Here is a 24337-nt window from a genome sequence, read left to right as displayed (position 1 = left end):
TTAATAGTTTTGATGTCACTGCTATCTACTGCTGACGTACAGTATGAAACATGTAAAGATACCAGCAGATGCATAAATGTGTCAGTCATGATATAGGAGATACATATTCCATTTTCACTGCAGCACTTTGGTTGGTAACTTGGCATGAAATGGCACTTTACATTATTGCATTGCATACATTTTAATGTCAGTTTGACTTTTAGTATTTAAGTCTGCCCTTTGATAACAGAAAAGTCAGGATTCACAAATAGAGTGGTAACTAGTCTGGACTGATATTTGGATTTCTTGGATTGATCTACTAATCTAGTTATGTCCAAATGATCCACTGTCTCTCAGTGAGGCCTACTGTAAAAAAGTATGTAGGTGTAATGGCCGAAATATGCTTCTACGACTGCGTAGTTACACAGTTGCTTTGATGGACTTGTGAACCTTTGACAGTTCTCCGACAGTTGGTGGCTGTTGCAAAGCAATTCACTGCCAGAACAGTCAGGGTACAACGTTTTTTCCTGAAGACCAGACAATCAAACAATCAAATTGCGACGCTGAAAAAAAAGATGGCAGACCAAACTCCGTATATGGTCGTATTTGTACATAAAAGTTGTTTGTTTGACTTTTTTTTGCTTCAATTTTTTTAGAAGTTACAGAGAAATAGTGCAATGTAAAAAAGTTATTGTAACTGAAAAATACGTCTGAGGGGATTTCTAATCCACCTGCTATCTAATGTTAACATACTACTACCCACAAAGTAAACAGCGATGTATTGACGGATTGACGGAGACGAAAAGTTACAAAATTGCACGTGCAGGTGCACGTCAGGCCAGGGAGAGGTGCTCGGAGAGGGTTTGCAATGACGGAGAGGGCTCTACGTGTCTGCGTAAAAGGCTGACTATAAATTACGCTTAAGTATCTGGTGAAGTATCTATATGGTGAATAGTGTTATGCCATGGTAACTATCTGTCTTGCATGTATATGTATGTGTGTGTGTGTGTGTCTGTCTTTGTGTATTTGGGATGTATCTGAATACGTTATTGAGGAAAGGAAAAATAATGCAATGGAAATAAATAGTATTTGCTGTATGTAGCCATCAGCATTTCCTGATTCCGCGATTTCCCAGATCGCTCAGTAGCTCCGTGCCCACGACCCCAGGTCTTCTGTGACTATCTCTGTTTTGTTCTGCACCCCTGCATGCAGGTTTTTCCTTGTTCAAAGTTTATTCCATAGATCTCCATTGTTAGGCCTTGTAGTATCCGTGAGTTCAATCCTAAATTACTTATTGTCGCGTTTGCGTTTACTGGCATTCAACGCCGTTTATCTTAGTTATGATTCTTGTTAGCCTTTTGAGTTCATAATGTTTGTCCATCTTTGTGTAATTCCAAAGCTTGACTCTGTGTGGTTTTGGTTTCTGTATCTTAGTATTTCGTTTCTGTATAATCCTTGTCTTAGTCTTTTCGTTGAATGTGTATTCCTGAGTTCTGTTCAGTTATATAAGTTCTTAGAATTGTCTTGTGATCCTGTAGTTCCAAAGTTAGACTATGTGTAGTTTTCATTATATCTGTTCCTGCCTAGTCTTGTTCTTGTTAGTCATTCATACTGCTGATCGTGTTCCCCATTTGTTTGTGAGTCCGCCCTGTGTGTGACTTTTCCCATATTCCCTGGCTGGATCCTCAAATAAACTCTGCTTTTTCCAGAAAACACCCATCTTAGCCTTGATTTTCCGTGACAGTTTTTGTATTCGTATGCCATTACTGTCAGGTAAAATGTAGCAGTGCATTTAGAAATCTAAAGGGAAAACCCAGCCCTACCTCAACTGGAATATTTTCCTTCTTTCACCCTTCTCACTGAGAGTGAGGTCTCCAAACTCCTAACATGTAGCCGTTCTACTACATGCCCGTTGGATCCTATCCCATCCAACATCCTTCAAGCCATATCGCCTACCGTCTGACCAGCAATCACACATATAATTAATGCTTAATTTACTTCTGGAACATTTCCCTCTTCATTCAAAGTGGCTTGGGTAACACCACTGCTCAAAAAGGCGTCTCTCGATCCCACTTATCGACCAGTCTCACTTCTCAGGCTCCTATCGAAAACCTTTGAGAGGGCAGCTTCCAAACAGGTCACAGTCAAGGAACAATCTCGTGAATCCAAACCAGTTTGGTTCAAAAGCAGTCACTCAACTGAAACAGCGCTGTTTTCTGTGACAGAGGCCCTAAAAACTGCTAGAGCAGCAGCTCTATCCTCAGTTCTCATCCTGCTTGACTTATCAGCCGCTTATGACACAGCCAACCACTGCATCCTTCTGTCCATACTGTCAAGTATGGGCATTTCTGGCAGGGCACACTCCTGGTTTGAATCTTACCTCACTGGACGCTCGTTCAACGTGTCATGGCAAGGTCAGCTGTCTGTACCTCACCACAGGGATGCCCCAAGGCTTGGTGTTAGGACCACTTCTCTTTGCCATCTACACCACCTCATTGGGCCGAATCATCCACTCGCATGGTTTTTCATATCACTTCTATGCATATGATACTCAACTGCATCTGTCTTTCCCTCCTGACTACACCACTGTCTCGGCACGGATCTCGGATTTTCTCTCTGATATATCCACATGGATGAAGGATCACCATCTTCAACTTAATCTGGCTAAAATGGAACTGTTGGTCTTTCCAGCCAAACAGGCTATACACCGCAACATCGATATAAAAATTGACTCTGCTATAAGTGTCTGCTAAATGACTAAATGTAATGTAAATGGAATATTTTTCCTCAAACCTTTCATTATAATGATTTCTCAGGACACCTTCAGAAAGGCATTGCTTTTTTATAATTCCAGATTACTATAATGTCTTGTGTCACTATGTTTTGCAGACTTGCTGAATGCAAACTCACAGATAAGTCCTGTGGAATTGTGGCTACTGTTCTACAGTCACCAAACTCCCTGACAGAGCTGGACCTGTGTAACAATGACCTGGGAGATTCTGGAATTCAGTTTCTTTCTAACGGAATGTCCAGTCCCCACTGCAAACTGCAGACATTAAGGTTGGTGTTATACAGGTCTTTATTGTCATGAATTTCCTGATTAGTTATGTAGCCCTTAACTATGATTTATGTTGTTATATAAGTGTAGTACGTCGCTCTGGATAAAAGCATCTGCTAAATGTAAATGTTAAATATATTGATAACCAGACTCTGCTAATGTTGCTGACTTTAACAGTATATCTTTTTTTCTGCTTCCCTTCACATAAGATTCTAATTCAATTCATACCTGTTCATTTTGAGTCTCTCATCCCTCTCATATTTATTCATCAGGGCACCTTAAGAAAGGCATTGCTTATTTTTCATTTCAGAGTCATATTTTGTTATGCTTTTTTGCAGACTTGCTGAATGTACTCTCACAGATAAGTCCTGTGGAATTGTGGCTATTGTTCTACAGTCACCAAACACCCTGACAGAGCTGGATCTGAGTAACAATGTCCTGGGAGATTCTGGAATTCAGTTTCTTTCTAACGGACTGTCTAGTCCCCACTGCAAACTGCAGACATTAAGGTTGGTGTTATACATAACCTTATTGCCATGAATTGTCTGATTATTTCTGTAGCCCTTTGACTGTATGTCTGTCTGTCTGTCTGTCTCTCTCAGGCTCTGTAATTGTCGGATCTCAAATGATGGTTTTGTTTTTCTGGCACTCACACTGATGTTAAACCCCTCCTGTGTGAAAGAACTGGATGTGAGCAACAATCATCCTGGCGAATCAGCACAGAAGCTGTTAACTTCTAGACTTGCGGATCCTCATCGTAAAGTTGAAGCACTTCAGTATGTTCTCCAGCAATACAGAACCATCTGGTTCCACTCCTGGTTCTACACCTAAAGTTTTCTTTTTTTTTTATTGAGAAAGTTGCATTTTCTCCAGACTGAATATAGAATTTGATTGGCAGATACTGAAAAGAAAACAAATAAATAGCAATTTAAAACATCTTAAGAAAGGCATCGCTTATTTTGCATTTCAGAGTATAATTTTGTCTTTTGTAACAATGTTTTGCAGACTTGCTGAATACAAACTCACAGATAAGTCCTGTGGAATTGTGGCTACAGTTCTACAGTCACCAAACACCCTGACAGAGCTGGATCTGAGTAACAATGTCCTGGGAGATTCTGGAATTCAGCTTCTTTCTAACGGACTGTCTAGTCCCCACTGCAAACTGCAGATATTAAGGTAGGTGTTATACATGTCCTTATTGTCATGCATTTTCTGATTTATTTATGTAGCCCTTAAATATGATTTATATTGTTATATAAGCGTAGTACGTCGCTCTGGATAAAAGCATCTGCTAAATGTAAATGTTAAATATATTTATAACCAGACTCTGCTAATGTTGCTGACTTTAACAGTATATCTTTTTTTCTGCTTCCCTTCACATAAGATTCTAATTCAATTCATACCTGTACATTTTGAGTCTCTCATCCCTCTCAGAGTTTCTGCTGTTTTTTTTCCCATCCCTCCAACACCTCAAATAGAGGATGATGGATGTATGGGAAATGATGGATTTTGGAATACAACATTTGTTTAATTTAACGTAACTTCTGGTATAAACCATGCTCACTCCAAGTTTTCTATTTTCAAAGACAGACAATGTTGTTGGTCGAAGAGATACAGATGGAGATATTGACGTCTCTGTACACCTCTCATGTGTAGTTGTAGTCAGTGGCGGCTTCTGAAAATATTCTCAGGGGGTAATTATTAAGGCGACCCATTCAGTGGGTACATTAAGCAAGACAATTTGATCAATTTGTTGTTAGCTGATTAATTCATACAGCAATGCCTTTTTGTCCACTAGATAGCAGCACACAACAGAAATATATTCCCTCTAGCTACATAGAGTGGCTAGTTACAGGTGGAAAGCTATGGAAGAAAGTTGCATCTAGGAGCCTTCATAAGCAAAAATGAATTATCCCACTTATTCATTATTCACATTACTCAAATGTTGTTTAACAGGACACATGATATGTCCAGTAACAACATAAAGAAAGATGCAACAAAGTTAAAACCAACAATATTTATTGACTGATCTTGAAAGTATTTGCTTACAAAAGCAAAATAAGTCATCACATAGAAAATAACTGAGTGTTAGTGCAAGTAGTGAACATTCACACTGTGAAACCTATGAAAAGTGACAGTGGTATATAGGAATACAGACCACGTTAGCCACTTCACAGCCTGCTAGCCACGATTTTCTTTCGTACCAATTCTTGGATGTAGGATCCCCCCCCCCCTTTGTAGACACTTGTTGAATGGATACATTTGGTCTAGGAGGTCCTAATTGTTTTGTTGTCAATTTATCTTTATTAGTACGCCGACTAAAAGGAGCTTCTTCCAAAGGGCGAATTGAGTTTTTGCACTGAACATGCAACAGGAAGCAGATCAGACGGTCTAGTGGTAGAATCGGACAGAAAAAAAATATCTCCTTTTCCCGTTTGGCAGTGCGTCGCCCAAAACACCCTTATGGACAAACCGCCCCTGGTTGTAGTGTACACATGAATGAGGAATTTGGTGGAGAAAAACTCAATTAGTGTGCACATGAATGAACTGAGACCTGTAGAGGAATGTGAGGTGTGTGTTACTCCTGTTACTGCTGTGGACATTTATATGAGGGAACTGTGAGGACTGTGGCAATATAGGGGTAGACCATGTTTGTGTTTTAGTACGCCATTACAGGACACCTTCAGATGGACAATTGGACAGTGAATTCAGATCAAGTGTAGCTTCCATATGTACTGCAGATGGAACAAGAGAACCAATGGGCGAGGCAGAGATAAGGTGACACGATTAAAGGTACAGCAAAAGGCAGCTTACCATTAGGTAGAAGGTGCTTCTTCCAGAGTGAGCAGAGGTATGGGTCCGTATATATACACCTCAGAAAGGTTCCCTTTAGTTGGAAAGATAGTGTAGGAAGAGGCACTGCCCCTACATAGACCAGCATGGAGAGAAGTGGGAAGAGGCACTGCCCCTACATAGACCAGCGTGGAGAGATAGTGGGTAGGGGGGCTGCCCCTACATAGACCAGCAGGGAGAGTTGTGTGTGGTAAAGGTCATGAGTTTTTTCAACATTAAATGTATCAGTTGTTTGTGTATGAAAGGCAGTGGTATAAGCAGAACACAGCTGTGGGACTGAAACAGATCCATTTAGCAACTTATCTACACTTGTACAACTAAGATTGGTTCATTTCAGCCTATTCAGATACCTCTACAGTTGATGGGATAACATGCAAGAGTGTAGCTCTCATATGTACTGCAGATGGAAAACAGACAAACATTGGCGAGGCAGAGATAATGTGACACGATTAACAGCAAAAGGCTAGACAGTTTACTGGTTACATAGAGCACTTTAGGTGATCCCTTATCATAAAAGGTGAATATACCAGGGATGGGCAGTATTACTAGATGTAATTATAATATCTATTTAAAATGCAGAATAGTATTTTGTCATTTGTATTTGATTGGCCTTATAAAATGGTTATGTAATTTGTATCAAAATAGTATAGTGTTGAATATTTTCGCATACTATATTCTAAAAATACTATCAGTATATTTTGAGAATGAAGGATGGAGGATGGGGGAGGAGGCGGGAGGAACCAGTACAGATCCACAGAGCTGCACTATTAAAAGGTATTCTGTGACTCGAACATAGAAATGTATTGCAATAGTGACATCTTCTGGTCACTTATTGGGGCTGAAAAACCATTGAAGCTGACATTGTGCGTCTGAAGTAACTTTTAAAATGGCATGAATGCAAATGTGGCCAGACAAACAGCAAGAATACCGTATCCAAATGGAATGGAATGGAATAATTCTGCCCTGATATTTTCTCAAAAACGGTTTCATCGTGATATGAAACAATGTTGCTGTCAACAATACTTATGGCCTCTATACAAGTTTTAATGGATTTGCATTTAACCATGAGAACATACACTCAGTTGCCAGTTGATCATGTACACTTAGTGAAAACGAATGCAGTCTAGTGCAACAGCCCTTCAATAAATCCCCCTTCATGATTATTCTAATGTTAACTTTATGAGAGGTGCCGATTCAACTATGCCATCATTTTGAAGGATGTAGTTTGTGGTTTTGTTAAACTGTATTGAATTTTGGCTAGCCTCACTGATTGAAATAGGCTGGTCAAATTAATAGAATCAAGTGTAAGTAGGCCTGCAACAGTGTTAATTTCGTTGACGAAAACTATGACGAAAAATATTCGTTAACGACCTTTTTCTCGTGACTAAAACGAGACTAAGACGTGACGAAAACGGATCTTTCTAAATAAAAACTATGACTAAATCTATTTTAACTTTCGTTGACGAGACGAGACGAGACGAAAATGTTGGTGGTTGACTAAGTAACAATTGTTTTTTTTTCTAAACTTGTATGCACATGATTGGTTGAATGTTGCCTGGTCCTGTATCTATCCCTCCTCCACAGTGACGCCCTAACAAACGTTATGATGGCTGAAGTTCAGGCACTCGGTACTGGAAGAAAAATAAGAATAGATATCTGGACAGTCTTTAATTATAACTTGACAGAAAATAAAACACAATGCACCGCAATAACCGGAGAGAAACCTTGTGGCTTCAAAATAGGTGGGAAGAACACAACAAGAGGCACCTGAAAGCGCACAAGACAACCCTGCCATTTGCCTAGGTAAATTAGCTAGTAACTGTCAATGATAATTAGCTAATGTTAACTAGTTATTCGAATATATTAGCCAACGTTAAGTTAACTTCAAAGGGGCAGTCGAGTGTATAGGTTGTGTCAGCTTGGATAACTAGCTAGTCATTTTCGATTGAAACCTCCCGTTTGGCTTGGCAAATGAGTTCCAAAACTTTTAGCTAGCTAACGTTAGCTAACTATGAGGTAGCATAGCTAAGTTATGCTAGCTATCGATAGCTAGCTAAGTTATACTAGCTATCGATAACTGGCTAGTAAACGCATTGCAGAATGGACTATAGGACAGGCCACGCATGGCATTAATCAAGAAAAAATAAATTAATATGTGATTGGTTTACATATCCTTGTCTATTTATGCAATTGTTATTATCATTGGCACTACTTTCAACTCTCAAACTATTCGTCTAGCTAAATATGTTGGTTATCAGATTGCACAGCAATTCATATGGAGGATATGTGGTTGATTTAACTAAGGCCAGGTAGACATAGTAGTTGTATTGTGTTATCACATCATTTGAATCTTCAAAATCTAGACTTGTTATTCTCTTATATTTTAATGATAATACTTTTAATTAAGTATTGCCTTAAAATTATTATTTACATTAAATTCATTGGAATTCAGCTGTAGGCATAGGAGATCTGTATCTTAGAGAGTAATTGCATCCAGAGTTTAAGTACTGCAAGCTTGACTATTATGCAGTTGTAAACACAAGGGGTCCCCGGGCCTGAGAAGGGAAGGAAAGGAGTTTAATGTGGCTATAAGATAGACTTTTAAATGTGACTAAAACTAGACTAAAATGTAATGAGACTTCGTCGACTAAAACTAGACTAAAATGTTCTGAGCTTTCGTCGACGAAAACTAGACTAAAACTAAGGAGGATAAAAATGACTAAAAGTGACTAAAACTAATATGCATTTTCGTCTAAAGACTAAGACTAAATCTAAAATAGCTGCCAAAATTAACACTGGCCTGCAATGCAATATAATTCAACAGCACCTCAAACTGCAGCCTCCAAAATGAATACACTGGATCAACAGCTTTCCATATTACTTTAAACAAATCATGAAGACAAGATTTATAGCAGGACTGGTGCATTCGTTTTAGCGTTACTGGCACCTGTATTCTTTTGCCTGGAAGAGGGACAAAGGCCTTTTAAGGGGAATCACCTAAATGTAGGTTATGTTTTTATCATCCAGAGGTGTTATTATAGTGTTTATACATAGTTATAATAGTGCAAAAGAAAGACATAATTGCACCCCACAGCATTTTTCATTTAAACCTGCCTTTTAAAAACATGTAAAGGAGATTCTTAGTTTTTTTTACACAAACTCTGATTTGAAAAAGGCTTAGGCTACTTCATGTGTAAGTCTTTTGGAAATTGCAACCTAGACTAACCTAGATAGAAAGACTAGGGTACCATTCTACAGCTGTTCAAATCCTCTACAGCAGAGAATTCTCCAATAACAAATTCTGCTCACAAGGTGTGAGATTTAGATTTTCTCATGGCATGATATGAAAATACGGCATATTTAATGATAATTCAAGCATATTAGACTCATTTCTTGGTCTGTCTTAAATTGTAGATTGACATGGGGTAAGGCGATCCTGTAGGCAACACAATAGTCTATGTTTCATGAAAGCAGACATATTAAATGATAATTCAAGCATATTACCGCAATATATTATTTTTTATTGTAGATTGACGTGGGATAAGGCATTCCAAAAGACCATGCGTAGCTGGCCATTCTCTTAAAAGGCCATGCATAGCCATTCTCTGATGATGATGATTCTCTCATGATGCTCTCGTTTTTGTGTTATAAAATCCAACGCACCTCTTGTACCCCTCCCTAAAAAGCCCAAAGTCACTAGCCAGACTGTGGCATGTTTAGTTCAGCTTAAGCCAAGATGACAGAAAGAGAGAGCCTTTGAATTAGCACCACTGCTAAAATTACTGCTGTTTATTATTAAATACGTTATTAAGTTCAGCTTCTCTCTTAGGGACTGTCTAGTCACCACTGCAAACTGCAGACAGTGAGGTTGGTGTTGTCAGCATGGAGACACCATCAAACCTTGTTGCTCAGAGAATGGCCTACTTAACAGTAAGAAGGTGCTGCCATTTACACCAGTCAGTCATATGGTAGAATACAGGGGAGTGGTGACACTACCTCTTGGGGAAGGAGTTCAAATGCATACTGGAGAACCTGAATCCTCAAAAAAAGCCATTTGAATGTTAATGAAAACGGTGTCCATGTTTGAGACAGAGTGCAGAGAACGCACACAGGAACATGAGTTACGGATTAAGATGATACAAAATAATGTTGAGTTTATATGTGACACAGCAGGAAAACAGCAATATTCAGTTCTAACATGTTAATGTCAGTTGAATAATTACTTTGGTTTTGTGATGAAGCATTCAATAATGGGCCACAATTCACTTAAAACACAAAATATGAAGGCCAAATGTTTCATGACTCATTCTAATCTCATTTTGAATATAAATGAGTTTGTATATTTTAAAAGCTATGCATACAAATGTTCATGTATTTCATTGTTTTAAATAATTTCCTATCATCTTAAGGCCGCCCTTACAGCTCCCTGAGTTGCCCTTTTGGGCCCTGGTCCCCCTGTTGAGAACCACTATTTTAAAGGGCACCAGAGCATTTCCTTTGAAAACATCAGTCCTAGTTAAAAGTGTTTCTGTAGCTCATTCATCAGGTCTTCAAACAGCTCGCTCCTCTGCGTCCCCAAAACCAAGCTCCGCACCATGGGCGACAGGGCCTTTTGCTCGGCAGCGCCACGCTTATGGAACAGCCTCCCTGACCACCTAAGGGCAACGCAGACGCTGGACTCCTTTAAAGCTGGACTAAAAACATTTTTATTCAGGAAGGCATTTCTTATGTTAAAATGTTAAAAGGTTTTCTATTATGCTTATGTTAATTCATTTTTATTTTATTGTATTATTATAGTTAGTTTCTAATATGTTGGCACTCTGAGATTCTTTTGAATGAAAAGTGCATTACAAATAAAATGAATTATTATTATTATATTTAAATTTGTATTATTTTTTATACAAATATTTGTTTCAGTAATGACTGCCTGTACAATGAAGTAATTTAGGTACTGAAGAGATATTATGCTGATAAGGAGATTTTTCAGTTTAACTTGGAGAACAAAGTAGTGTGTACTATTTTATCTCTGTTTCCATTTTAGAACTGTCCCTGACTAGTTTTTGGATCATATCAAATTGTATTACTCTCTCTCTCTCTCTCTCTCTCTCTTAGGCTCTCTGATTGTCTCATCTCAGAAAAGGGTTGTATTTGTCTGGCTTCAGCTCTTTCTTCAAACCCCTCACACCTAAAAGAGCTGGATCTGAGCTACAATTATCCCGGAGAATCAGGACTGAAGCTGTTATCTGTTAGACTAGAGGATCCTGACTGTAAACTGGAGACGCTTAAGTAAGCGTAGAAAGAAATCCCAATGTTGTACTTTTCCGCATTATTCGTGTGAGATCAAATCAGTTTCTTCATACCTAGTGTAGTGATGTATTTTCGAAGATGTGTTTAAATAGCTACTTTATCAACTTAGATGTAGGTCACTTCTTTGATACAGTGTCCAATATTGCAAATATGAATTTAAACAGATACATTATCTGAGGATTAGAGGTCAGGCAGGGAAGTGGACTCCAAAGGAATCCAGAAGTCCAAATAAATGATATGGTAGCAAAGGGATTAGTCAATGAATAGGCAGTTGGTAAAGGTAAAAACTAGTCCCAATTAGGCAAGAAATAGGCAAAATAGGAATATAGAACTATATTTACTCTACATCTTCCTGATTCCTTTGTTCCTTTGTCCTTGTTTCTCTGGTGTCAAAGGTCAAGGTCCATCTTAACCTGACTGCCTTCCTTCACATAATTAAACTAAGAGCACCAGTGCAAAATACAGCAGCATTCAATGTAATAAAATATTCACCATTGCTCCTATAGCCATTTATATTAGATTTATCAGAAATATCATTCTTCTTACAAGAATACATATGTATCTTTCCTTAAATTATCATTTAATCATGTAGTTATCTACTAACTATTAACTATTCAAATGAAAAAAATGGCAGATCTTTTCTGTTTTAGAAGAGTATATGTGTGACCGTGTGTTTCTGTTACAGAACTGACCATGCTTCTGAAAACAGAGCACGACCACGTTTGCTGAGATGTAAGTCTTAATGGTTAATTCAGTAACTGTATGAATTGGGATCATTCACAGACATCTGTTCTGTGTGTTCAGTCTGTAGTCTGTCTTCACTGAGTGTTATGCCTATAGCTGTTACCACTGCACACTTCACAATGATGCACACCAATGGATGTGTGTGTGTGTGTGTGTGTGTGTTTGTGTGTCTGTGTGTCTGTGTGCCTTTGTGTGTGTCAGGGTCACAGCAATTAATGAGCCCAAGGCTTTCATTTCCAATACCAAATCATTTGGGAAGTGTTCAGCTCTTAAGAAATCTAGAAAGTAAGATTAAGATGTTTACAAAGTATTTTTAACACTCCTCAGAGGACAGTAAGGGGTGGGGATGCATCCAAATGTGTTATTTGGGAAAGCATAGATAATGCGATGTAAGTAGGTTACTTCTACCCAAAATTGTTCATTGGTGTAAAAAAAAAAGTCAGCTCTATGACTTCACATCAGTGCTTCAACTATGAGCTACTATGTTTCTTCAGATCAATTCATATCATCATTGTCACGGTCTTCAAGCGACTCAGAGACCTGAATGGATTGAGTTTATTGGAAACAGCCAGTACAGGGGGACACAGGGGAAATAACGGGGAGAACACAAAAGCAAAACTGGTAAATAACGCTCAGAAGATAAAGTCCATAGGCACAATGACCAACAAAACACATAGCTCAGGAGGTTTTAGATTTAATGGGGAAAAAATAAGGTAAACAAGGCACGGGAATACTGGAACACGGGAGCTAGGGAGAGGACGCAGAGAATTAGAATGACCTGTAAGTCGGGGAGGAAGACAGGAACGATCGCAGGAGTTGAAGAGTCTGGAGCTTAAATCTTCTGGAGTTTAGTCCTTTTAAAACAAGGTCAGACAGGGAAGTGAGGGGATTGAGGAGTTTATATAGTGGAGAGAGTGACAGGTGCAGGTAATCAGCCAATCAGGGGACTGGGAAGGTGAATCAGGAGGGGTCTTGGCAGGAGCAGGGCTCAGCGCTGGCGTGATAATCATATACCACACGATACAAATACCCATTCTGTTTGCAACATATGACATTGTTTTCACTAACTAGTCGTTTCATTTACTACACATTATTGAAAAGAGTTTGGTATATTCTATTGTCGCCGTATAATAATACATTTACCTATATTTTGTATTCTTTACTTATAACAAATACACTAATAAGTACAGACAAGCATTATTTATAATCATCTGTAATTCATTTGTGTACTGAGTACTATGTACTGAGAGTCTTTTTAATATTCAGTTGAAAAGATAAGTACTATACGATGACATTGATTAATGGTGAACTGCCACTTTAAAAAAAGAATCTGCTGGTTAAGTCCATCGTTTTTGCATCAAACCTAAATTGAGCTGTTAAAGTGTTTATGTCAGGGCAACACGTGGTAAATAAAACAACATTTCAAGCTAAACTAGTTGATGTATGACAGACCATAGGAGATGTTAACTGAAGGCCCCGATCACAGAAAACAGTGAACTTTTATACAGTATTTGTCACACTAACAGTTACACAGTATCTAGTTTCAGCAAATCACATTCCCTTTCATCATTCGTTACCAACACATATCTCTTATTTTAGTACCTCTCTTCTCTGAATAAAGAATGATTTAAACTCTAATGATGATGATTGTATTAAGACATTTTTCATATCATTCCTCTCATTTCTCCAACTCCCCTTGGTCACTTCTCACAAATCATCTGCTGACACCTCTATATATACATGGACTGGGGGAAATGCAAGGCTGATTCAAATGTCATGAGAAACCACCACCATCAGAACAGGGAGAGAAAGATGTTGTTATAAAGTTTATACTTTTCCCATATAGTGAATATGTCATCACTGTGACCTAAATATTTACACTGATTCAGACCCCTCTGGGACACACAACACCAGACATGAATAAAGTTTAGCAATTTTATTGTAGAGGGCTGGCAGCCACACACACTGTAACGGTTTTAACTAGGTCTGAACTACTAGTCAGAGTCATTACAAAGGACTCAAATTAAATGTACACCATTACCCTTCCAGTACAGTGCTTAAATTGAACCCCTTTTGGACTGGGATGAAGGAATAATTCTTAATTTTCTTAAACAGCAACATTCAGCAAGAGTCAGACTCAATATTCAATGGATATGGATATATTCAACAAAAAAAATTATACAATGCAGTATTTCAACAAATATAATACAATGCAGTATTCAAAGAATGGCAATACAAGTTGGTGTGGGATAAAGTTCCATTGAGATGAAGCCAGGGGGTATGAGAGAGTGAGTGTGTGTGTGTGTGTGTGGACGAGTGCAGCCAGGTGAGTGTGATGAGACCAACGGTCACAGTTCAGGTGGTCCGGGAATTAGTCTCTGATTAGACCAACGGTAACAGTTCAGGTGTGTGCAGCATGGGGGACATTTTATTTAATGGTATACAACACAAATATTTCCGTAAAAGTGTAACAAAATACAGCCCACTGGCTCATACAAACATTTCCTTCAAATGTTTAAACAAAACAAACCATACCCGTTAACGTGGTCAACAGGGCAAACATTCTATGCTATACGGCATAAAACAAAACATGCGTTCGTAAAACCAAACAAATTCCAAGGGTGAAGAATGAAGTTCGACCAGTCAGGAGTCATTAACAGTAGCCTAAGTAACAGTAATTAGTCTTGCCGCTCGGCGAAACTAGAAGGATTTGCACCGGGGCCGTGTGGTTTCCAAGTTCCTAGAGTAAGAGTTGCTATTGTGAGATTCACTTTTCTTGTGTTTGTCGCCTGGCGAAACTACAAAATATTTGCACCGGGGCAACGGAGTGGCTCACGGCTGAGGCCACAGCAATACTAAATGAAATCAATAGCCTACTGTCTTTTCTCTCTTCTTCCTTCCACACGCAGCTGGTTAGCAGGATGATCTGGTATGAAACTGGCGTTTTCTCTGCACTGCTCTCTGGTCCTTCCACTTCACTCTTCTTCTCCCAAACTCAAAAATAGGTATCTTCTTTTAAAAAGACCCGCGGCTGGTTAATTGGCTGCACGCTATCGTAAAAGGGGGGCGTGTGCGATTGATTTGCGAACTCTTGGTGCGTCTCCTTTACAGGAGCGTCACAACACACTGGGTGTCTTTGGAATGTGAGGTTGTGTGTGTGTGTGTGTGTGTGTGTGTGTGTATTGGCGTACTGTATTTGGAATGTAGTCAGTGTGTGTGTATTGTTGTGCTGGGTTAGGAATGTGTAGCTGTGTGTGTGTGTGTGTGTGTTGGGGTGCTGTGTTTGGAGTGTGTAGTGGGGTGTGTGTGTGTGTGTGTGTGTATTGGTGTGCTGTGTTTGGAGTGTGTAGTGGTGTGAGTGTGTGTGTGTATTGGTGTGCTGTGTTTGGAGTGTGTAGTGGTGTGTGTGTGTGTGTGTGTGTGTATTGGTGTGCTGTGTTTGGAGTGTGTAGTGGTGTGTGTGTGTGTGTGTGTGTGTATTGGTGTGCTGTGTTTGGAGTGTGTAGTGGTGTGCGTGTGTATGTGTATTGGTGTGCTGTGTTTGGAATCTGTAGTGGTTTGAGTGAGTGTGTGTGTATTGGTGTGCTGTGTTTGGAGTGTGTAGTGGTGTGTGTGTATTGGTGTGCTGTGTTTGGAGTGTGTAGTGGTGTGTGTGTGTGTGTATTGGTGTGCTGTGTTTGGAATCTGTTGTGGTGTGAGTGAGTGTGTGTGTATTGGTGTGCTGTGTTTGGAGTATGTAGTAGTGTGTGTGTGTGTGTGTTGGTGTGCTGTATTTGGAATGTGTAGTGGTGTGTGTGTGTGTGTATTGGTGTGCTGTGTTTGGAGTCTGTGTGTGTGTGTGTTGGGGTGCTGTGTTTGGAGTGTGTAGTGGTGTGAGTGTGTGTGTGTGTGTGTATTGGTGTGCTGTGTTTGGAGTGTGTAGTGGTGTGTGTGTGTATTGGTGTGCTGTGTTTGGAATCTGTTGTGGTGTGAGTGAGTGTGTGTGTATTGGTGTGCTGTGTTTGGAGTGTGTAGTGGGGTGTGTGTGTGTGTGTGTTGTGGTATCATGAGAGGCTTTACCACTGAGCTGGGTGTAGGGCAGTGCGTAATTAACAGGACAGAGCCGGCAAAAGTGCTTTCAAACAAGGATCAGGTTTATTCACCAAACACAAAGTCTTTCAGGAAGCAAACATAAAAGTTCTTCAAAGGCAAAAACATAGGCTTCATAAAGTTGCTCCTCACTTACATCCTGCCCACTGTAGTTGCAGCTTAAAGTTCCTCCGTCCAGGTCCTTCCCGGCTTGGGGCTAGCCTTCCCCCTTCCGGATGCGCTTTAGCAAGCGCTTTAGCAAGCGTTTCCACAACAGCTTCACCCGCACCTCAAGTGCTCTCTGTTCTCCCTCCTGGCTCTTCCTGCTCTCGTGGCTCGCTCTTTCACAACAGGCACCACCTGTCTTAAATGCCCCTTCCATCAGGTGCCTTAAGCACCTACACCTGGTTGGGTGCTGCTGCATTCTGGGAGATGTAGTGCCACTGGCAGCCATCTTGTGGTGTGGCAGCCAGACCTCCACACGAACACCACACCCCTCCGCCAGCTGGCCCACCGTGATGCCACACATCCCTCTCCCCGGACCTGACGCCCTCGGCAGGATAAACCAGGTCCAAAAGGCATCACAGTGGGACAGGACATCTGCTTTTCCACTGCGCCTTCCTGGCCTGTGAACGACAGAGACATTACACGGATGGTGGCTTAGAAACCATCTACTCACCGTGCCGTTTGTTTCCGTCTCCCCTGGTTTCTCTTTCTGCTCCTGTTGTGCACTGGGGACCATGTCAGTGTCTTTCCCATCTTCTGCCGTCTCCTCAGTCGCCATCTCCTCTGGCAGGGCGTAGAGTCCCTTCCTCCTGAGCACGGCGTGTTCGGGGACATCTTTGCCATCCGTCTCGGTCTTTTTAGGAGTCCTCTCCTTGTAGGCCTCGTTTGTGTGGCACACTACTACCACCTTGCGCTGGTAGCCGGCACACCTCTTTCTCCTCTGGGCAGAGTCAGACACGTTTGTTCGGGCAGAAGTCGACACGTTGGTCTGGTCAAAGACATCCCCCTCTTCTCCGAGGTCGTTGTCGCCATCGGCACCATCGTCTGGGTCGTCTGCCTCTTTACCATTGTGGTCTTCCCCAGGCTCTTCTTTAGCAGGGGCTGCCTTGGCAGCAGACTTGGCTGGAGCTGCCTTTTTACCTGGTGGGACCTCTGACTCAGTCATCTTCACCTGCTTCGTTATCATCCGCAGGATCTTCGTCATCAGCAGGATCTTCGTTTTCCGCAGGATCTTCGTCATCAGCAGGATCTTCGTTTTCCGCAGGATCTTCATCCTCCACCTCTTCCTCAGCAATTTCATCATCAACATCTTCATCATATTCATCATCTTCATCACCATCAGTATCACCTGCATCTTCATCATCGACATCATCTTCATCATCGTCACCTTCATCATCGTCACCTTCATCGTCGTCACCTTCATCGTCACCTTCGTCATCATCATCACCATCGTCAGCTTCATCATCGGCATCATCTTCATCATCATCATCGACATCACCGACCTCTTCATCACTGACATCTTCACCATAGACATCATCATCATCGCCATCATCATCGTCCCACTCTTCATCACCGGCAGCTAGGACCACCACTGTTGCGCTGCGCATCTGGCTTAGCTTTTCCTGGGCCCTCTCGAACATCTCACCAGACCGGGTGTGCTTCTTCTCGGCCTCCTCTAGGTCATCTCTAGTTGGATTGTCCTTCTGCTGCATCTGCAACAAGGCTGCACTGGTCTCCTGCTGGGCCCTCTGGCTCTCCCACAGCATCATCACCAGTTCCTCCATTTTTTGTTTGGTGCTCCTTTGCGTGAAGTCCTGAAAAAAGTTCCACCAAGTCGTCGATTCCTTCACTTCTGCTCATTCGCACTTACGCCCTATGCCCGCATTCTCCACCATATGTGGTATCATGAGAGGCTTTACCACTGAGCTGGGTGTAGGGCAGTGCGTAATTAACAGGACAGAGCCGGCAAAAGTGCTTTCAAACGAGGATCAGGTTTATTCACCAAACACAAAGTCTTTCAGGAAGCAAACATAAAAGTTCTTCAAAGGCAAAAACATAGGCTTCATAAAGTTGCTCCTCACTTACATCCTGCCCACTGTAGTTGCAGCTTAAAGTTCCTCCGTCCAGGTCCTTCCCGGCTTGGGGCTAGCCTTCCCCCTTCCGGATGCGCTTTAGCAAGCGCTTTAGCAAGCGTTTCCACAACGGCTTCACCCGCACCTCAAGTGCTCTCTGTTCTCCCTCCTGGCTCTTCCTGCTCTCGTGGCTCGCTCTTTCACAACAGGCACCACCTGTCTTAAATGCCCCTTCCATCAGGTGCCTTAAGCACCTACACCTGGTTGGGTGCTGCTGCATTCTGGGAGATGTAGTGCCACTGGCAGCCATCTTGTGGTGTGGCAGCCAGACCTCCACACGAACACCACACCCCTCTGCTAGCTGGCCCACCGTGATGCCACAGTGTGTGTGTGTGTATTGGTGTGCTGTGTTTGGAGTGTGTAGTGGTGTGTGTGTGTGTGTGTGTGTGTGTGTGTGTCATCTAGCCTATAGACCACTGTCACCCCGCTGTTGTCCTCAATTTCCTTATGGAGAAGCTGGGTGACGCATAGGAGGAAGATGTTAAAGAGCACTGGTGCTAGTACACACCCCTGCCTGACCCCTGTGCACACAGGGAAGGAGGCAGACTCTTGTCCTCCTATTGTCACCCTAGCATTCATACCATCATGGAACTGTCGGAGGATGTTGACAAACTTGCTAGGGCATCCAAACCGGAGCAGGATGTCCCACAGTAGGTCTCTCTGCACAGTGTCGAAGGCTTTGGAGAGGTCGACAAAAGCCATAAACAGGTCTTGATGTTGCTCCCTGCACTTGAGGACAACAGCGGGGTGACAGTGGTCTATAGGCTAGATGGCAACCTCTTTAACATCAGGAGGCTGCAAGCAACCACCAAGCTGCACAGAGTGAGGGTCCTTGAGCTGCAGTATGCAGATGACTGCGCTCTTGTGGCTCACACTCCACAAGACCTCCAGGCTGTCCTGGATGCAGCTGTGAAGGCTTACAGCAGGATGGGGCTGACCATCAACATCACCAAAACAGAGGTAGTCTGTCAGTGGAGCACCAACATCCCACCCACGCCACCCATCTTCAACATCACTGGTAAGAATCTGTCTGTAGTACCATCATTCAAATACCTGGGGAGTATCCTCTCTGAGGACAATAACATCAACAATGAGGTCCAGAACAGAATCAATCAAGCATCAGCTGCCTTTGGGAGACTCAGGCGCCGGGTCTTCCAAAACAAGAACTTATATCACTACACAAAAATCTCTGTGTATCAAGCAGTTTGCATCACCACCCTCCTCTACAGTTGTGAAGCATGGGTCACTTACAGCCGCCATGTGAAGTCCCTGGAGCATTTTCACATCCGCTGTCTCCAGCGAATGCTAGGAATCACTTGGCGTGACCGAGTGCCACACACCGAGATCCTCAGGAGAGCAGGCTGTAGGAGCATTGAGGCCACCATCACCCACTACCAGCTACGATGGCTGGGGCACGTTATAAGGATGCCCCTCAATCGGCTGCCTCACAAAGTGCTGTATGGCCAGCTCGCCCAAGGCCAACGCTCTGCTGGAGGGCAGAAGAAGCGCTATAAAGACCAGATCAAAACAGCGCTAAAGAAGTGCAAAATCAGGCCTGGGGACCTGGAGGGCTTGGCTGCTGACCGTAACACCTGGCGTCAGATGTGCCAAGACGGGACCAAAGCACTGGAGGAGGACAGGACAGCCAGGAGACAGGAAAGGCAAGAAAGAAGGCATACAAGAAAAACAACCAAGGTTGCCAGTACCACCACTACTACATTCGCATGTCCCACCTGCGACAAGACCTGTGGATCCAGGATAGGACTATACAGCCACCAGAAAACTCACCGTTGAGAGTCAGAAGTGGACGTCATCATCGGCCTCGATGGACAACTACAAGCAAAGCAAGTGTGTGTGTATTGGTGTGCTGTGTTTGGAGTGTGTAGTGGTGTGAGTGTGTGTGTATTGGTGTGCTGTGTTTAGAGTGTGTGTGTGTGTGTGTGTGTGTATTGGTGTGCTGTGTTTGGAGTGTGTAGTGGTGTGTGTGTGTGTGTGTATTGGTGTGCTGTGTTTGGAGTGTGTAGTGGTGTGTGTGTGTGTGTGTGTGTATTGGTGTGCTGTGTTTGGAGTGTGTAGTGGTGTGTGTGTGTGTGTGTGTATTGGTGTGCTGTGTTTGGAGTGTGTAGTGGTGTGTGTGTGTGTGTATTGGTGTGCTGTGTTTGGAGTGTGTAGTGGTGTGTGTGTGTGTGTGTGTATTGGTGTGCTGTGTTTGGAGTGTGTAGTGGTGTGTGTGTGTGTGTGTATTAGTGTGCTGTGTTTGGAGTGTGTAGTGGTGTGTGTGTGTATTGGTGTGCTGTGTTTGGAGTGTGTAGTGGTGAGTGTGTGTGTGTATTGGTGTGCTGTGTTTGGAGTGTGTAGTGGTGTGTGTGTGTGTGTGTGTATTGGTGTGCTGTGTTTGGAGTGTGTAGTGGTGTGTGTGTGTGTGTGTGTGTGTATTGGTGTGCTGTGTTTGGAGTGTGTAGTGGTGTGTGTGTATTGGTGTGCTGTGTTTGGAGTGTGTAGTGATGTGTGTGTGTGTGTATTGGTGTGCTGTGTTTGGAGTGTGTAGTGGTGTGTGTGTGTGTGTAGTGGTGTGCTGTTTGGAGTGTGTAGTGGTGTGTGTGTGTGTGTGTATTGGTGTGCTGTGTTTGGAGTGTGTAGTGGTGTGTGTGTGTGTGTGTGTGTGTGTGTGTGTATTGGTGTGCTGTGTTTGGAGTGTGTAGTGGTGTGTGTGTGTGTGTGTATTGGTGTGCTGTGTTTGGAGTGTGTAGTGGTGTGTGTGTGTGTGTGTGTATTGGTGTGCTGTGTTTGGAGTGTGTAGTGGTGTGTGTGTGTGTGTATTGGTGTGCTGTGTTTGGAGTGTGTAGTGGTGTGTGTGTGTGTGTGTGTATTGGTGTGCTGTGTTTGGAGTGTGTAGTGGTGTGAGTGTGTGTGTGTGTGTGTGTGTGTATTGGTGTGCTGTGTTTGGAGTGTGTAGTGGTGTGTGTGTATTGGTGTGCTGTGTTTGGAGTGTGTAGTGGTGTTAGTGTGTGTGTATTGGTGTGCTGTGTTTGGAGTGTGTAGTGGTGTGAGTGTGTGTGTGTGTGTGTATTGGTGTGCTGTGTTTGGAGTGTGTAGTGGTGTGTGTGTATTGGTGTGCTGTGTTTGGAGTGTGTAGTGGTGTTAGTGTGTGTGTATTGGTGTGCTGTGTTTGGAGTGTGTAGTGGTGTGAGTGTGTGTGTGTGTGTGTATTGGTGTGCTGTGTTTGGAGTGTGTAGTAGTGTGTGTGTGTGTGTGTGTATTGGTGTGCTGTGTTTGGAGTGTGTAGTGGTATGTGTGTGTGTGTGTGTGTGTGTGTGTGTGTGTGTATTGGTGTGCTGTGTTTGGAGTGTGTAGTGGTGTGTGTGTGTGTGTGTGTGTGTATTGGTGTGCTGTGTTTGGAGTGTGTAGTGGTGTGTGTGTGTGTATTGGTGTGCTGTGTTTGGAGTGTGTAGTGGTGTGTGTGTGTGTGTGTGTATTGGTGTGCTGTGTTTGGAGTGTGTAGTGGTGTGTGTGTGTGTGTGTGTATTGGTGTGCTGTGTTTGGAATGTGTAGTGGTGTGTGTGTGTGTGTGTGTGTGTGTGTGTGTCTATTGGTGTGCTGTGTTTGGAGTGTGTAGTGGTGTGTGTGTGTGTATGTGTATTGGTGTGCTGTGTTTGGAGTGTGTAGTGGTGTGAGTGTGTGTATTGGTGTGTGTGTTTGGAGTGTGTAGTGGTGTGTGTGTGTGTGTGTATTGGTGTGCTGTGTTTGGAGTGTGTAGTAGATTGTGTGTATTTGCATCCTGTGTTTGGAATCTGTAGTGTGTGTGTGTGTGTTTTGTGTGTTGGTGTGAGTGTGTGTGTGTGTTGGGGTGCTGTGTTTGGAGTGTGTAGTAGATTGTGTGTATTTGCATCCTGTGTTTGGAATGTAGTGTGTGTGTGTGTGTATTGGAGTGTTGTTGTGTGTGTGTATCTGTGTATTGGTGTGCTGTGTTTGGAATGTAGTGTGTGTGTGTGTGTGTATTAGTGTATTTTGTTTAGAATCAGTAGTAGTGTTGTTGTGTGTGTGTGTGTGTGTATTAGTGTATTGTGTTTGGAGTGGGTAGTGGTGTGTGGTGTGTTTTTGTGTGTGTGTGTGTGTGTGTTGTTGTGTGTGTGTGTATGTGTGTATTGGTGTGCTGTGTTTGGAATGTAGTCAGTGTGTGTGTGTGTATTAGTGTATTTTGTTTAGAATCAGTAGTAGTGTTGTTGTGTGTGTGTGTGTGTGTGTGTGTGTGTATTGGTGTATTGTGTTTGGAGTGGGTAGTGGTGTGTGGTGTGTTTTTGTGTGTGTGTGTGTTGTTGTGTGTGTGTGTATGTGTGTATTGGTGTGCTGTGTTTGGAATGTAGTCAGTGTGTGTGTGTGTGTGTGTGTGTGTGTGTGTGTGTGTGTATTAGTATATTGGGTTTGGAGTGGGTAGTGGTGTGTTTGTGTGTGTGTGTTTGTTGGTGTGTGTGTGTGTGTGTGTGTGTGTGTGTGTTGGTGTGTTATGCTTGGAATATGTAGTTGTATTTTTTTTCTATGTTTGTATGTGTGTGTGTGTATTTGTGTGCTTTGTTTGTATACATGTAGTGGTGTGTGTGTGTGCTGTGTGCTGTGTTTGTAATGTCTAGTTGTGTCTGTTTCTGCACGTGTTTGTAATGTAGTGTGTTTGTGTGTGGGTGTGTATTGGTGTGCTACATTTGGAATGTACTCTCTCTCTCTCTCTCTCTCTCTCTGTGTGTGTGTGTGTGTGTGTGCTGTGTTTGGAATATGTAGTTGTATTTTGTTTGTGTTTGTATATGTGTGTGTATTTTGTGTATTGGTGTGCTGTGTTTGGAATGTGTTTTGTGTGTGTGTGTGTGTGTGTGTGTGTGTGTGTGTGTGTGTGTGTGTGTGTTTGTGTGTGTGTGTTTATTGGTGTGCTCTGTTTAGAGTGTGAAGTAGTGTGTGTGTGTGTGTGTTTGTATGTACTGTTGAGTTGTGTTTTAAATATGTAGGTGTGTGTTGTGATTGGAATATGAAGTTGTGTGTATGTGTATTGGTGTGCTGTGTCTGGAATGTGAAGTAGAGAGAGGGTGTGTGTGTGTGTGTGTGTGTGTGTGTGTGTGTGTGTGTGTGTGTGTGTGTGTTAGTCAGCAGCAGCTGTCACTCCCCATATTCTGATGATGTTGTTCTCTCCTCTCTCCTCCTCTTATCTGCAGATGCCTGTGAGCTCACACTGGACCCAAACACAGCACGCAGACATCTCTCTCTCTCTGAGGGGAACAGAAAGGTGACACGTGTGGATGAGGAGCAGGCATATCCTGACCACCCAGAGAGATTTGACTGCTGGGAACAGGTGTTGTGTAGAGAGGGTCAGTCTGGACGCTGCTACTGGGAGGCTGAGTGGAGTGGGCGTGGGGCTGATATGGCAGTGGCATATAAGAGCATGGAGAGGAAAGGGGGGAGTAATGACAGTGGGTTTGGATGGAATGACAAGTCCTGGAGTCTGGATTGCTCTGGTAACAGTTACTCTGCCAGGCACAATAGTAAGAGTACTGCCATACCTGTCCCCTCCTCCCGCTCCAGCACAGTAGGAGTGTACCTGGACTGGCCAGCCGGCACTCTGTCCTTCTACAGCGTCTCCTCTGACACACTCACACACCTGCACACGTTCCACTCCACATTCACTGAGCCCCTCTATCCTGGGTTTGGGGTTTGGGGTTCTGACTCAGTGTCCCTGTGCCAGATCACATGACCTCCCCATGCTGCAGGAACACATGAGTCACCCACTCCTATTCATACACATGTGTGATGCTGTGATGTTATGGAAATAGTGATATGCGTGTTCTGTTTATACACCACTGCTTTGATGATACTATGCAAATGGTGATATTGCTTTTTTGTATATTTTGTCCATTTTTCAGAATTTAATATGTGGGTTACAAGAATAGCAGCAACAACATGATGTATTCTGCTCTCCTTAAGGTTTAGTTATTTGCTGCATCTGTCCCAAGCTATTGTAGTGGCTGTGCATATTCAGCTGTTAGATCAAGTTATATTATCAGTCTGTTTGTTTCTTTTCTTTCTCTTTGTTTTTGGACACGGATGCTCTTAACCCCCTGGTGGTGGGTGAATAAATTGCAAGCCACTGAATTTTTGTCTCCATGCTGCCTTTTTGTGCCTAAAGTCCCTCAACACTTAACCCTTTGAC

The 24337-nt window shown here is 42.6% G+C and overlaps 1 protein-coding gene across 1 annotated transcript; it reads left to right on the top strand.

The window, feature by feature from the left end:
- The first annotated feature begins 5976 nt into the window (after window positions 1–5976).
- LOC122128756 (stonustoxin subunit beta-like) lies at window positions 5977–24337 on the top strand. Its single transcript, XM_042703505.1, has 4 exons — window positions 5977–6034; window positions 11029–11176; window positions 11883–11929; window positions 23346–24337. The coding sequence occupies exons 1-4, from the start codon at window positions 5977–5979 to the stop codon at window positions 23879–23881; spliced, it is 789 nt and encodes a 262-aa protein (XP_042559439.1). The 3' UTR covers window positions 23882–24337.

Source organism: Clupea harengus, chromosome 24 (genome assembly GCF_900700415.2).
Source record: "Clupea harengus chromosome 24, Ch_v2.0.2, whole genome shotgun sequence".
NCBI lineage: Eukaryota > Metazoa > Chordata > Actinopteri > Clupeiformes > Clupeidae > Clupea > Clupea harengus.
Note: the sequence above shows the minus strand (reverse complement) of the source record. Positions and strands in the feature narration are given on the sequence as shown.

Excerpts from the sequence above, each read along its gene's own strand:
- LOC122128756 (XM_042703505.1), top strand. The coding sequence starts at position 5,977 with ATGGAGAGAAGTGGGAAGAGGCACTGCCCCTACATAGACCAGCGTGGA. Across the intron at positions 11,177-11,882 it reads TGTAAACTGGAGACGCTTAA|AACTGACCATGCTTCTGAAA; the intron begins GTAAGCGTAGAA and ends TTTCTGTTACAG. Across the intron at positions 11,930-23,345 it reads ACGACCACGTTTGCTGAGAT|ATGCCTGTGAGCTCACACTG; the intron begins GTAAGTCTTAAT and ends TCTTATCTGCAG.